The sequence below is a fragment of the Nyctereutes procyonoides genome, unplaced genomic scaffold, assembly GCF_905146905.1.
Source record: "Nyctereutes procyonoides isolate TBG_1078 unplaced genomic scaffold, NYPRO_anot_genome, whole genome shotgun sequence".
In the NCBI taxonomy this organism is placed as follows: domain Eukaryota; kingdom Metazoa; phylum Chordata; class Mammalia; order Carnivora; family Canidae; genus Nyctereutes; species Nyctereutes procyonoides.
Window position 1 is genome coordinate 22,223,357 of NW_026575159.1, and position 14,114 is coordinate 22,237,470.

The 14,114-nt window shown below is 39.4% G+C and overlaps 1 protein-coding gene across 11 annotated transcripts in view; it reads right to left on the reverse strand.

Annotated features, from left to right (window-relative positions):
* CYRIB (CYFIP related Rac1 interactor B) overlaps window positions 1-14,114 on the reverse strand; it is a 146,544-nt gene that overhangs the window by 2,626 nt on the left and 129,804 nt on the right. For all 11 annotated transcript variants that reach the window (XM_055314098.1, XM_055314102.1, XM_055314095.1 and 8 more), the window contains 6 exons: window positions 11,877-12,013; window positions 10,756-10,833; window positions 8,599-8,715; window positions 7,643-7,722; window positions 6,233-6,359; window positions 3,842-3,912 (listed from right to left, as the gene is read on the reverse strand). In XM_055314098.1, coding sequence (XP_055170073.1) covers window positions 3,842-3,912; window positions 6,233-6,359; window positions 7,643-7,722; window positions 8,599-8,715; window positions 10,756-10,833; window positions 11,877-12,013 — 610 coding nt within the window. The remainder of the gene's footprint in view (window positions 1-3,841; window positions 3,913-6,232; window positions 6,360-7,642; window positions 7,723-8,598; window positions 8,716-10,755; window positions 10,834-11,876; window positions 12,014-14,114) is intronic.

Sequence of the window (14,114 nt, forward strand, 5' to 3'; positions counted from 1 at the left end):
GCAGGACATGATCATGCATTTCCAGCAGTTCTCACATGCTTCCCCCTGAATGGGGCCAACTGGGAGGCAGGCTTGTCACATCACCACATTCTTTTTTTTTTTTTTTTTTAAGATTTTATTCATTTATGAGAGATACACAGAGAAGCAGACACACAGGTAGAGGGAGAAGCAGGCTCCATGTGGGGAGCCTGATGCGGGACTTGATCCCGGGACCCCAGGATCACGCCCTGGGCCGAAGGCAGGCCCCAAACTGCTGAGCCACCCAGGCATCCCACGTCACCACATTCTTATCAAGAAATGGCCAGGAATTGGGGCGCCTTGGTGGCTCAGTCAGTTAAGCATCCGATTCTTGATTTCAGTTCAAGTCATGATCTTAGAGTTTTGGGTTCGAGCCCTCTGTCAGGCTCTGCACTAGGAGTGGAGCCTGCTTGGGATTCTCCCTCTCCCTCTGCCCCCTTCCGATAAAGAAAGAAAGGGAAGAAGGAAAAGGGAGGTAGGAAGAGAAGGAGAGAAGCGGGGGGGGGGGGGGGGGGGGCAAGCAGGCCAGAACACCTAATGTGTGAAAATCATATACGGATACGTATGGTATTATCTTACTTCGTATATAACAACAAAGTTCCTCACTGAGTGCATGACTTTTCTACTCAAGAAAAGCAACCTTTACTCTGAAATTTAGTAAAGCAAGCTGTTACCTAGCACAGAACCTTAACTCTCCACTCTGGCTTGCTCTCATATAATTGAGGCACTTGGTATGTAGGCATGACTTGCTGCTTTTCTATGATCACATACTGTAAGTTGGAGGCCCTTGTAATAACTACAGAGAGGAATTCAAAATAAACAGCATATACATGTGTGCGCAATTAAAATTTTTGCATTATTAACCGTTGGCTCGGAGGAAAATGACGTAGTGAGCACCTCTGGTAAACAGCAGCTACTCAGAAAGTAATTCCACAAAAGTGTCTTCCATTTTGTGGAGGTGTAAATAGCAATTAACATTTGCACAGCACTTTTGGGATTATAAGATGTTTTTCAAATAGTATCTCCTTTGCTCTGAGTGAAGCATATTAGGGGCTAGGGTGGGTGTTTACATATAGAATGAGGTGCCCAAGCCCCGGCCCAGACCTGAGAGAGAGAGAGAGAGACTCTCTGGGGATGGGGACCTGGGAATCTGCATTTTTGCTTCCTTCTCAGTTACTCCAAACCACTGCAGGGTTCAATCACAAAGGAAACCTAAGGCTTAATGGCACAGCATCGAGCATATGGGATTTTAAGAATGAAATTCTGAATGTGAAAACAGATGCCAACATTTATTTGCTATGTGATCTATGAGTCTCTCAAGAGCTCGCAGTAACTTTTTGGATGATGGAAACATCCCCAGCACCTCATATCCATCACCTACTTCTCAGAGCTGTGGTGCGGATTAAGTCATACATATGAAACTGTATACAAACGCACTGTGATATAAAAATTTTACTAATTGTAACCACTACTATAAAGCATCAAGTGTACTGATGAACCTTATAAACTTCCTGGGTGAAAAAATAAGAACCAGACACAACATGTTCACTATGTATAAAAACAGCTCAAGGGTTATCTCTGCAACAAAACCTTCATCTTCTACTTTCCATTAGACATGTGAAAAGAAAACTGAAAAGAGGTGACTCTTGCCTCAATGGTGCTTTTCTTCCCCTGTTCCTCAAACACAGACCAGTGTGTGCGAGCCTTCAATCCCACTTCTCACTTAGAGCCACTGCCTGGTGCTGCCCTAGTTCTAGAGTAGAAAGACCTCACTACCTTTAAATTCTAAAAAACAAAAGCAAATTCTGAGCTTTTACTGTGCGGAGTACTGTCTCTTCATGGTAAAGGAAATAACAGTAGGCCCTCCTGGACATCAATTCCTTCTTCCTTTTCAAAGCAGGTTTCATGTCAGTGGCTGGCTTTGCAGAATCTACCCAGAAATAAGGGTCTTGGGAGAAAAACTAGGCTGACTGGGATGGGACCCAGGGAATCTTCAGAAAGGGATTCACAATACTATGAATATGGATAAAACCAATGAGGTTTACATTGTAAAAATCTCCAGAGTAAAAAAATTCCTGAAAGTTGTGGCTTCCATAGGCTTATGGTGCAAACAGTTTGACATCACGAGGCTTTTTACTGTTATATTACGGTCCTGAATCTTTCTAGTATTTGTTTAGAATTGACCGACCTTCTTTACCGAGGCAGTCATTGCTTATAGAGTACTTTCCATAATCCTAATAAAATCATTTGATGGTTCCATTCAGCTGAAGTGACACAGCATAGACTCTGCTTTATGATGTACCAAGTGTGACTAAGCATTCAAGAGGAGTAAGAACCTGTTTTGCTCATAAAACATGAAAAATTTAATACTGAATTGCAAATCATTTTTGTGTGTCATGTGAACTAAAGTGCACTGCAGTGAAAACATGGCCTGCGACCTTAGAAAGTCTCTATATTTCTGTGCTCATGCAATTTTGTGTTTGGACACAAAATTATCAAGCAATGAGCAAATTGTCTTTTATGTTAGGGAAATTATACTATAAATTAAATCTCTGTAATCAAGATGTTAGGATACGCTAAGATTTACATTTAAAAATATTCCAGCACTCAAGAGATGCCTGGCTAGCTCCGTGAGCAGAGCAGGAGACTCCTGATCTTGGGAGTTGTATGTTCAAGCCCCACACTGGGCCTAGAGTTTACTTAAAAAAAAAAAAAAAAAAAAAAAAAAAAGGAAGGAAGGAAGGAAAAGAAAAGAAAAGAAAAGAAAGAAAAGAGAATCCTGTCTTAAAAAAAAAAAAAAGCCAGCATTTGTAGGAGCTACAGTAACTACATTAAGTCAGTCTAAGCTGAGAAAAGACAGCAAATAACGGCTTTATTTTCATTTTAAGAAATATACAAAAGTAATAAAGGTATCTGTGAAACTAGGAATGTAATTACACTATATTAAGGGAAAAGAACTAGTCATAGAAGAGTTTGTATGGTACTGTATTTTGTAAAAAGTATCACAGATCTGTGACTATCTACAAGTGTAAAGAAAAAGCTGTACAAGACTATATACCAAAAGGTTAGCAGAGGTTTATTTCAAAATAGTGAGATTTTGTGATTTCCTTATTTTGCTTTAAATTTTCCTGTGTTTGCTGAATTTTATTTACAATTAGCACGTTATACATTCATTAAAAAATTTAAAAACAGGGCACCTAAGTGGCTCAGTTGGTTAAGTTGCCTTTGGCTCAGTTCATGATCTCAGGGTCTTGGGATTAAGTCCCCCATCAGGCTCCCTGCTCAGTGGGGAGCCTACTTCTCCCTCTCCCCTGATGCTCTCTCACTCTCTCAGATAAATAAAATTTTTTAAAAAATTAAAAAACAAACATCCCCGGACTCCTGGGTTGCTCAGCGTTGAGCGTCTGCCTTTGGCTCAGGGTGTGGTCCTGGGGTCCTGGGATTGAGTCCCGCATCGGGCTCCCCGCGTGGGGCCCACTTCTCCCTCTGCCTGTGTCTTTGCCTCTGTCTCTCATGAATAAATAAATAAAATCTTTAAAAAATAATAAACAAACAAACACCCCAAGACAATCAAAAAAATGAAAGCCAAAATCTTTGGCAAAGAAATGAAACTGCTTTTTTCATCTGAGTCGCCCCTCCCATGCTCTCTTTATTGTAGAAATACTGTAACCAATATTTGAAAGCAGGATTACCAATAATGCAAAATGAGATCTTCACATTTCTAACATGAACATACATACTCATATTCTTTGTAATATTTGCATTTTGGAGCATTTTCTTACATATATTTTTTCTATACATATGCACACGTACATATACATACCTGAGAGCATTGAGAAGACCTTCTACACTATTGGGAGGTTGGTCCTTAAGAACTTTGATACAACCTTTCATCTAAGAAGAAAAGGAAATAGAAAAGGTAAAAATGTTTGTTTTCTTATATAACATTCATTATCTCAAAACAGTAGTACTTAAATTAGTACAACTATGGAACTCCTGAGCAATTACATTCTAGAAATGTTAAAATCATTATTCTTAGAAGAAGGGAAACAACCTACCCAAATGTTATTTTCAGTTTCTCTATCAAACAAAACTTTTTAAGAACCGAATCAGTCAAACAGAAGCACCATGCACACTAATGAGAAAACTAAGGGTTGCTAAGGGAAGACTTCCCAGAAAAGGTGTGGAGCAGTTTATGGAAGGACTGAATGGACACGCTGCCAAGGAACAGAGGAACCTTTCCAAGTAGACAAACATCTTGATCAAAATAAAGTTTTTCACACGCTGAGGACAGAATCTTGCAGGACTAAAATGACTAGCACAGGGAAGTTTACAGAGGGCCTCACATGCCAGGAAGACTCAACTGTAACTAATGAGGCAGGGGCTGTTAAGGGCTATAAAAAGGAAACAAATCAGTGAAGATGGTATGTAAGGACTATGAGGACTATGAAAACAGAGCATAGCAGAACTGAGGACTATGAAAACAGAGCATAGCAGAACCAGCACAGGCTTGAGAGTGCCTGGGTGGCTCAATCAGTTGAGTGTCCTCCTCTTGATTTCAGCTCAGGTCATGGTCTTGGGATCCTGGGATGGAGTTCCACATTGGGCTCCACACTCAGTGTGGCGTCTGCTTGGGAATTCTCTCTCCATCTACCCCTCTCCTCACTCTTATGCAGGTACTTTCACTAATTAACTAAATAAAATCTAAAAAACAAAACAAAACAAACAAACACCTCAAAGAAAGAACACACGGGCTCTGGAAGCCATGGAGATGTGGGTTCAAAATCCTATTCTAACATTCTAGCAATTATACTTGTAATTTCCTTAAGTGTTAGATATTCTGTTAGTATGGAGGAGATAACATCTACATCCTCAGAGTATTTTCAAAGGAAGTGGGGAAACAAGAATAAAATTCCTGACACATAGTAATCACTCAATAAATGTTCACTCATTTCTTTTTACAGAGGATGGACATGAATAAAGAAAGGTAGGGAGGCTGGCTAGCAATCAGGAATCTAGACATGAAATGCCAAGAACCTGAACTAACTCTATTAAGGAAACTGGGGGGGGGGGGGGCACCTGGGTGGCTTAGTGGGTTAACTGTCTGCCTACAGCTCAGGTTGTGATCTCAGGGTGCTGGGATTGAGTCCCTCTTTAAGCAGGGAATCTGCTTCTCCCTCAACCTCTGCTGATGTCTCTCTCTCTCTCTCTCAAATAAGTAAATAAAATCTTAAAAAAAAAAAAAGGAAACTGGAAGACAGTCTTCACCAAATACTGGTTTGCTGAACTAGATGTGACAGGGTGAGGAGAGAAATTACAAAACAGGGAAATCAGGAAACTGCTTTATTCCTAATATAAACTTCTGTAGAGATAAGCAAAATAGAAGCCCAGACTAGGGCCACAAGTTATTATGATTGGGAGGGAGGAGAAAATCTATATTATATTGTCTTTCTTTCATTGGAGTACCTTTACTTTTTTTTTTTTTTTTTTGAAAGATTTTATTTATTTGGGACACCTGGGTGGCTCAGTGGTTGAACATCTGCCTTCAGCTCAGGTGGTGATCCTGGGGTCCTGGGTCCTGGGACTGAGTCCCACATCAGGCTCCCTACATGGAGCTTGCTTCTCCCTCTGCCAGTGTCTCTCATGAATAAAATCTTACAAAAAAAGAAGATTTTATTTATTTGAAAGAGAGACTGAGAGAGATCACAGAGTGAGAAGGAGAAGCAGACTCCCTGCCTGAGCAGGGAGCCCAACATGAGGCTGGATCCCAGAAACCTGAGATCATGACCTGAGCTGAAGGCAGACGCTTAAACTGACTAAGCCACCCAGGTGCCCCCTCTACTGACTTTCTATTCTAAATACATCTGGAAATAAATCTTTTGTTTGAAATGGCCTTTGGTCAAAGAATGAAAGGAAATTTCTTATGTCTGATTTTTTAAATTTATATTGCAAAATAGGCAGAAGGATTGCTGAGGAGTATGAGGGACACAGAGGCATGTTAAAAGACTCCAGCTGTCCTTCAGTCACTCTACTCCACCCATATATGACTGTAAAAAGTCCAACATAAGAGGCAACAGAAACCCACCATTATCAGAAACTATAATACTGAGAGGTCTGTGACAGAGTACAACCTGCAGCTCTTATAAATAAAATTAACGCTTATGATTTTCACTTATGGGAGTGGTTTGGAATTAAGTAAAGCAATATAACTTACATCAATCTTTGATGTTTTGGCAAATGCTCCCACTGGATGTACATGGTCATAGAGTATTATGACACCCACCATTACCCTCAAGCAGAATGACACCGTCTCTTCATTTGTAAATCTGCTTCTGTATTCCCTGGAGGGTAGAAAATATGTGGATGGATGAGGCATATCTTAATGAGCTGATTCACCTTTCAGCTGGTGCTGAAAGATGTATCCTGTTGATCTCTAAAGGGAATACAAGCATTATAACCCCTCCCTCCTTTCTCCACAGTGAGATTCCTAGACAACTGAGGTAGGTGGAGCAGATATGATACATATTCTGATCTCTGCATCCTCCTTAGTTTACCGTAACTCCTCCTGCTTGGCAGAGATGAGGCAAATCAGAGAAATCAGAGTAGCCCCAAAGTAGTTTCAGCACAGGTGCTTTGTAAAGGCTGTTCCCACCAATACGATGGGAAAAGCCACTAGCTTAATGGAGCAATAGTTTTGCTATTTAGAAGCTAACTTAATATAAGCATTTACATTATTGTATTTGGATTCTAATTTTACTAAAATTCACTCATATTCTTCTCTCATTTGGAAAAAGGGATAGAACTTTTGTCTATATATAAGGCAGTGTGACATAGCAGAAAGCCACCTAGAACCAGGATGGAGCCATCCAGGCACATGTGTGGCCAATCGGCCACTGTGCATAAAAAAGCCCCTTGACTTCCCAGGACCTCACTCCTCTACTGGAAACAATAATGAAGAGCTGCCCTCCTACTTCATAAGGTTTTCCAGTAAGATGATGTGTATAATAGTGCTTTGGAAAATGAAAAGTTCCACAAAAACAAGTTACCTAATAAAACCATATACTATTTAGGAATCCAGGAGGAATTCTTTCTGCCCGCTGATAAGAAAATCCAGCCAGACACCACTGTGGCATATATGACAAATGCGTTGAAAGTGAAGGGAAACCCAGAAGAGAATTCAGATTAGTGTCGACCAAAAAATAAATAGATAAATAAAATTAAGACTGTAAACTAACACTGAGAGAAAGGGACAAATAGAAGAGTAACTCTGTAGCCCTCTAGCAAAAAGACAAGGTGAGGTTCTTCACTGAAAAGGAGAGAGAATGCTGATGAGAAGCGTAATCAAAACAGCAAAGCTCTTCCTTATCTCCAATAAAAGCATCACAAAATTCCCCATTTAAAGCATCTAGTAAGTTTGTCTGACTGGTCTTAGGGACCTGAAAACCCACTGTACTTTCTACTTAACCAGAAGTTACATTAGCTTCAAATTATCTTCATATTGTTCATATATAAGTAATGGATACTTCAGATATATTTAATTTCTGCCTTCCAAATAAGACATATTCATATCTAAACAACTGTTTCCATAGGATTGTTAAAGTGAAAAAGATCAGCTAATACTCACGGTGTTTCGAGCATAACTCTGCATACACTAGCCATGGTGCTTAGACAATCTGTGGTATTTTCTATTGGTAAATTTTTATTCTGTAAAAGTATGTGGAGAAAAAAGTGAAAGTGATAGTTACTACTTTAGTATTATTTAAAACCTAGTATAAGGTGAAAAACTGACAACTTTAAAATTTGGTTCCTACTCCTAATTTTGTAAAAAATGTACTAGGCACATTCTAGGTACTGTTCTAAGCTCTCAGAATATGGCTATGAGCAAGAGAACCAAGACCCTGCTCTCCTGAGAGTCTTACCTTCCAGCTGAGTGGAAACAACCATTACATGCAGACAGGTCCTCACGGGCCATGAAGTATAGGGATTTTATTTCTTATACTGGGAAGTCACCAGAAACATTTTAAACAGAGGAAGAAGGGCCTGTGGTTTTTACTTGGGGGCTCTTTGGAGAAAGGACTATAGTGGGGCAAGAGCAGAAGAAATAAGACCAGCAGGAAAATGAATACTGTCATCCAGGTGGGCCAATCCAGGGAGGCAGAGCAAAGAGAGAGGCTAAGTTTTCAGATTCAGGGTATATTTTGGAGGGAGAATCAATAACACTGACAGAGGAGATGTAAGAAGTGAAATAAAGAAAGGAATTCAGGATGATAACCCCTAAATTAGCTTGCTTTTGCAGGGGCACTATTAATTAAATAGGAAAAGACTGAAGAAAGGGCAAGGTTGGGAGAAAACACCAAGACTTTGGTTTGGCCACAATACCACTGAAGTGTTGACTATGCATCCAAAGGGAAGCTGGATAGGCAGGTAGATGTGTACATGTGGGCCTTGGGGAAGGGACAGGAGTCCACCCACACGCGCACAGGGATGGCAATGCCACAGGGCCTGCAGAGGTCACCAAGGCTGCAGACAGGAAGAAGAATCACAACATGAAGACTAGCTAGCTGTCCAGGCAAAACTTACCTCTGATACAAATTTTGTCGTGGCATCACTTAAGGTTTTCAGCATTGGGGTTGCCTCAGCATAAAACAAAGACATTCGATTTGCCAATTCATTATTTACTTCATTTTCTCCTTCTGCCTGTGTGGAAAAGAAGAGCATGTAATATCAGTTCATAAATTGTTAAATATGATAACATTTATAAAAGAACCTAGGCAGAGTGCTTCTTTTGCTAATGCTTGTAAAATTACTCTAACAAATGCTCTTAAATTCTATTTTAGACCTTCTTGTGCAAATACTTAAATATTCTTTAAAAACGGGTTAAAAATGATATTAAGCAATTTTTCAGAAAGATGAACTTCCTTTGAAATACTATAAATGATATTAAACAACTGAGTAAAACCTGGATGGCCTGCCTACTGTAACAAGGCTATGGAAGACAGGGAGATAAGGACACTGCCCTGGCTGCCTTTTCAAGACCATGCAGGGACCCACAATAACATACTAAGACGTGATGACCAAAAAAGGAGGTGAGAGGGAAGACTATCAGACTGGAAGAAACTAAAGTGGACTCTGAAGACCCTGCGTTTGCAGGTGATGATGGGCAGGTAACCACAGCATTCCAACCATTTCAAGTGGCTTAGAGTGTAACCCAGTGTGTTCAGTGTCATAAGGGGCATGGGCCAGGGAACAATAAGGCTGGGAAGGAAGGCTGGGGTCAGGCTGCAAGTGTCTTAGCTTCCAGCTTAAGTTCATATTTTTCCTCTGCACGTAACAGGGGGCCCCTGAACATGTTAGAAGAAAGGAACAACAATTAAGCCAATTTTCTAAAGCAAGTTGACTGATGGTGGTAGGCAGAGTGTGCCAAAAAAGAAAGAGATCATAGGTCAAAAAATGAATTCTGCTACAGAATGCCTGCCAGAGAGTGAATGAGGCTCTCAACTGGGACAGAAGAACTAAGATGGAAAGGGGTGAGTGAGGAAGAGAAAATATTTCACCTGACAACAGTTGGATGTACCTATAATTACTGAGGGCAAAAGACAGGGCAGTGGTGATTTAACAGTCTTTGGCCTTGAGGAGTAGCAGGATGCCTATACCAGAGGACTGATTGGGTGTTACGTGTTTTGTTTTGATTTGATCTCATATGATTTTACACGGTGGCTATGAAAAAGACATGGTAAGTTCAGCCTCACAGCAGGAACTGGTCTATGCAAAGCCAAACTGATGTAAAATAACAGATGCTTCATGAAGAGAGATCCTTCTCCCTACCAAGCTCTGTCTTATAGCAGCCACTTCAGAAATATGGATTCAATGAAGAAAGGGGGGGAGGGGAAGAACAGTCTTTCCTTTGGCACTTTCTTACAGCACTTACCGCTCCTTACACTTATGTAATCCTTCTTTATTAAACTATCTAGTTGAGGCTGTAAGGCTGATCCTAGAAATTTCCCCATTTTTCACACCAATTAGCACAAAGTAGTAGCACAAAGTACCTCAAAATCCCTAGAGAAAAAGAGAATGTTTTCTATTTAAGATTTTACTTATAGTATTTGACTCCCTGGAGGTAGAAAAGGGTGAAGACAAGGAGAAATCAAGGGCAATCAAGCCTAAATAAACTAGAAGAGTAGTTAAACAGCCAAAGAACAGGCACAGAAGTGCTCACAGCCACGACCTTACTCTCTCCTTTTGCCAATATTAGTATCCCATTCCAGGCCAACTTTTCTCCAGGACTCTTCCATTCTAAGACTATGGGGCCAAAAAACTCAAAACCATTAATTCACTTTTGTATAATTAAAATAAGATTACACATGGGACGCCTGACTGGCTCAGCCAGGGGAGCGTGCAACTTTTGATCTCAGGGTTGTGAGTTTGAGCCCTGTGGGGGTGTAGAAATTACTTAAAAATAAAACCCTTAAAAACATTAAAAAATAAATAAAATAAAACGAGAATACACAGGGAAATTTTATAAGTATCAATGAGAGCAATTTTACTAAAGGATCATCAGGACTAAAGGGACTCAGTGGGAGAACAGGCCAGCACTGTGTGTGGTCTATGATATCTTGCCCTTTCTCCTCACAGCTACAGCCCATAGTGGGTTACTGACTGTATCTGAATGGATGAGCACATGAACAACCAAACTAATGGCTATTATTACTATACCCCCGATTCAAAGCATTAACTTACTGGGACGTTATTAATCCTCATACGACTCAATGTTCTTCTATAATAGCTGAAATCGTTCTGTATGGCGGGATTTGTCATCTAAAGAAGACATTTAAGAAAGAAAAATGTATTATGCACCCTAAATGACAGTGTAATGATAGTGTAAAAGTGAAAAATCTATTAGATACAGTTTTAACTAGTTAAGTAACACTTCCTACTTTGTAATACCAATTTTAAGAACTAAAACTGGTATCAGCCAAGACAGCTTTTTGTACCTAAATTATATAACATTGTACTTAGTCCTTACTGAACATATAAACCATGTAGACTGTTTTACAGTAGTCATGATTCATATACTTCCCCTTTTCAATAATTTTGGGTAATACACTCAAAGGTTTCTCAAAGGCCAATATTACCAAATAAACAAAAACAAGAAGAAAAAGGTAAGCACTTGTTTTTAATTATTACAATAAATTATGTGTATATGAGGGCAATCCTCAAACTAAAATTTTATATATAAATCCTTTGTACTCAAAGTATTAATAAAAGAGAACAATTTCCTGTTATGCAATCATAAAAGGCTGTAGTTAGGAATCCATCTCCTCCATTTATCAGACAAGGTCCCTGAGGTCTGGAAAGTCAAAGGACCTGCCTTATACCTAGTTACAGTGACAGAGCCTCAAGTGGATCAGGTCTCCTCATATGGAAGTTAGTACTTGTTTCTTTACCTTCAGTCCTTCTAACAAAGGGAGGATGGGTGTACAGGGAAATAGGAAGAGAGATGATGAGGAAGAAGGAGGAAGGAAGAGAGAAGGAAAGAAAGAGGGAGGAGGAAGGATCTTAACATTTTTATATAAAGGGATCCTGAAAATAAACTAGGGATGAGCAGAAAAGAAAAAATAATATTAGAAAAGGTCAATACTGTTCTAGAGATATTTAAAAAAAATGAAGCTAAGTGAAGACTGAGTATTGGGTAATTTGCTATTTGCTACGCACGAAATATATCAAAAGACCTGTTATAACATTTAAATCTAGTTTTCCATGTTTCACTTAGGACCCACAAATACCATGAAAACACACTTTGACAAAGTCACTGAAAGGCTCACAATGCCCATGCACTCAGGGGCAGCACAATGTCCTACCTTGAGCTCATCGAACCGGAGTGTGAAATGAAGGATCTCTGCAAACTGTTTGGCAAGAGCCTGCTCTCGCTCTAGATGCTGCGTGGGAGAGTATGGGGTACTTGTCAAGGCTCCCAGAAGACCTCTTAGTGCTGCTTCTAAAGAAAGGAAGATTAAAATGTTAAGCTGTATCTCCCTGATTTTTGTTTATTAAAAAGCGAGCTATTTATAAACGTTATGATTTTAATTCCCATAGAAATAAGGTCTCTTCAAAAGTCGTATTATCTAAATATAATCACTGAAATTGAATAGCGTTTAACAAAATAAAAGCCTTAAAGAAACCAATTTGGTTTTATAATTCCATAAACCCCAAATCAAAATAACGCAGAATGTAAACCTGAATTAAACACCAAGATCAGCACTGTGCTGATTTTTATGAACTGGTAAGGGTTACCTACGCTGAGTTAACTTCTTCAGTGGCATCATGTCCACACAGTCAAATCTCTACATGGCCGGGAATGAATTACCAACTTCTCATATTTTGAATATGTTGCTTATTTATAAACACAAATTGCTTTTTTTCAAATACTAAAGGAAACAAAGTATTTGGCTTAAATTATTAGCTTCCTGAATGTCTGTGAACTTGGCATCTTAGAATCACGATATAAATATTCTCTAAATCATTATATAAGTAAGATGGTCCCTTCGAAATAATTGCTCTTTTTGGAATGTTAGACTAACATATACTGTGTGGTTTTTTTTGTTTGTTTGTTTGTTTTTTTAGATTTTATTTATTTACTATTAATGAGAGACACAGAGAGAGAGGCAGAGACACAGGCAGAGAGAGAGAAGCAGGCTCCATGCATGGAGCCTGATGCGGGACTTGATCCCGGTCTCCAAGATCACGCCCTGGGCTGAAGGCAGGCGCCAAACCACTGAGCCACCCAGGTGACCCTACTGTGTTTTTTAAAAATGGAAATATTGGTGAAAGGGACCATAAGGGAAGGTGGGGGGAATCTGAGCAGGGAAAAATTAGAGAGGAAGACCAACCATGAGAGACTCTGGGAAACAGACAACAGTTGCAGAAGGAGAGGTGGGTGGAAGGATGGGGTAATGGGGTGATGAACATTAAGGAAGGCACATGATGCAATGAGCACTAGGTGTTATACTGTATGTTGGCAAATTGAATTTAAATAAAATTTTAAAATGTATATATAAGTGGAAATATTGATATTTCACTTAAAAAATAAATATCAAACTGGGATCCCTGGGTGGCGCAGTGGTTTGGCGCCTGCCTTTGGCCCACGGCGGGATCCTGGAGATCCAGGATCGAATCCCACGTCGGGCTCCCGGTGCATGGAGCCTGCTTCTCCCTCTGCCTATGTCTCTGCCTCTCTCTCTCTCTCTCTCTCTCTCTGTGTGTGTGACTATCATAAATAAATAAAAATTAAAAAAAATATCAAACTAATTAATTCACAGATTTTAGAATCTTGAATTCTAAAAATGCCAGATTCTTTTCAGAGAAAACAATTTATAATAGTAGGTGGTGATCTGACACTAATGAATAAATGTCAGATTATTGAGTAAACAATAAATTTATGTCAGATCATCAACCCTTAACTTAAAAAAAAAAATACTAACTCTTTATGAAGACCCTACCATGAACTAACATCCCTGCTGTGCACATGACCTCGTCTTTTATGTAACTTTTACCACTGACTCATATATAAGCATTACAGATGGGTACATACCAAGTTTCAGAGTTAGACCCCCAAGGGTATAGCTAATAAATTCAAGATGTTTCTGACTCTGCAGTCCTACTCTTTCCACCATAATACACAATAAACTGTTTCTCAAATATAGCAACATTCTAGTGTTCTGTAACCTTAAAAAACGTGAATCTAGGGATTACTACATAGTAGGTATTTCTTATATGTCTAACATGTATTAGTACTGAACTAGACACTACACAGATGTTATTTGTCATCTACACAGTAACTTCAAAGGACAGTTCTTTTTTCCATAGCAAGTCAGGAAATGTACCGATTGTCTACTGTGTGCCAGGTACTGGGGAACAGAAATGAAAGCCAACATATTCCCTAGGCCTACCTGGAGCGTGACTACATAGAGAAGGACAAATTATTAAAGTTTAACATGTGTTAAGAAGTACACGATAGAATGGAAAGATATAAAAAGAGAACCTCACCTAGTTGAAGGCTTAGGAAAAAGCCCTCTAAGTAAGTGACATTTGGACTGAAA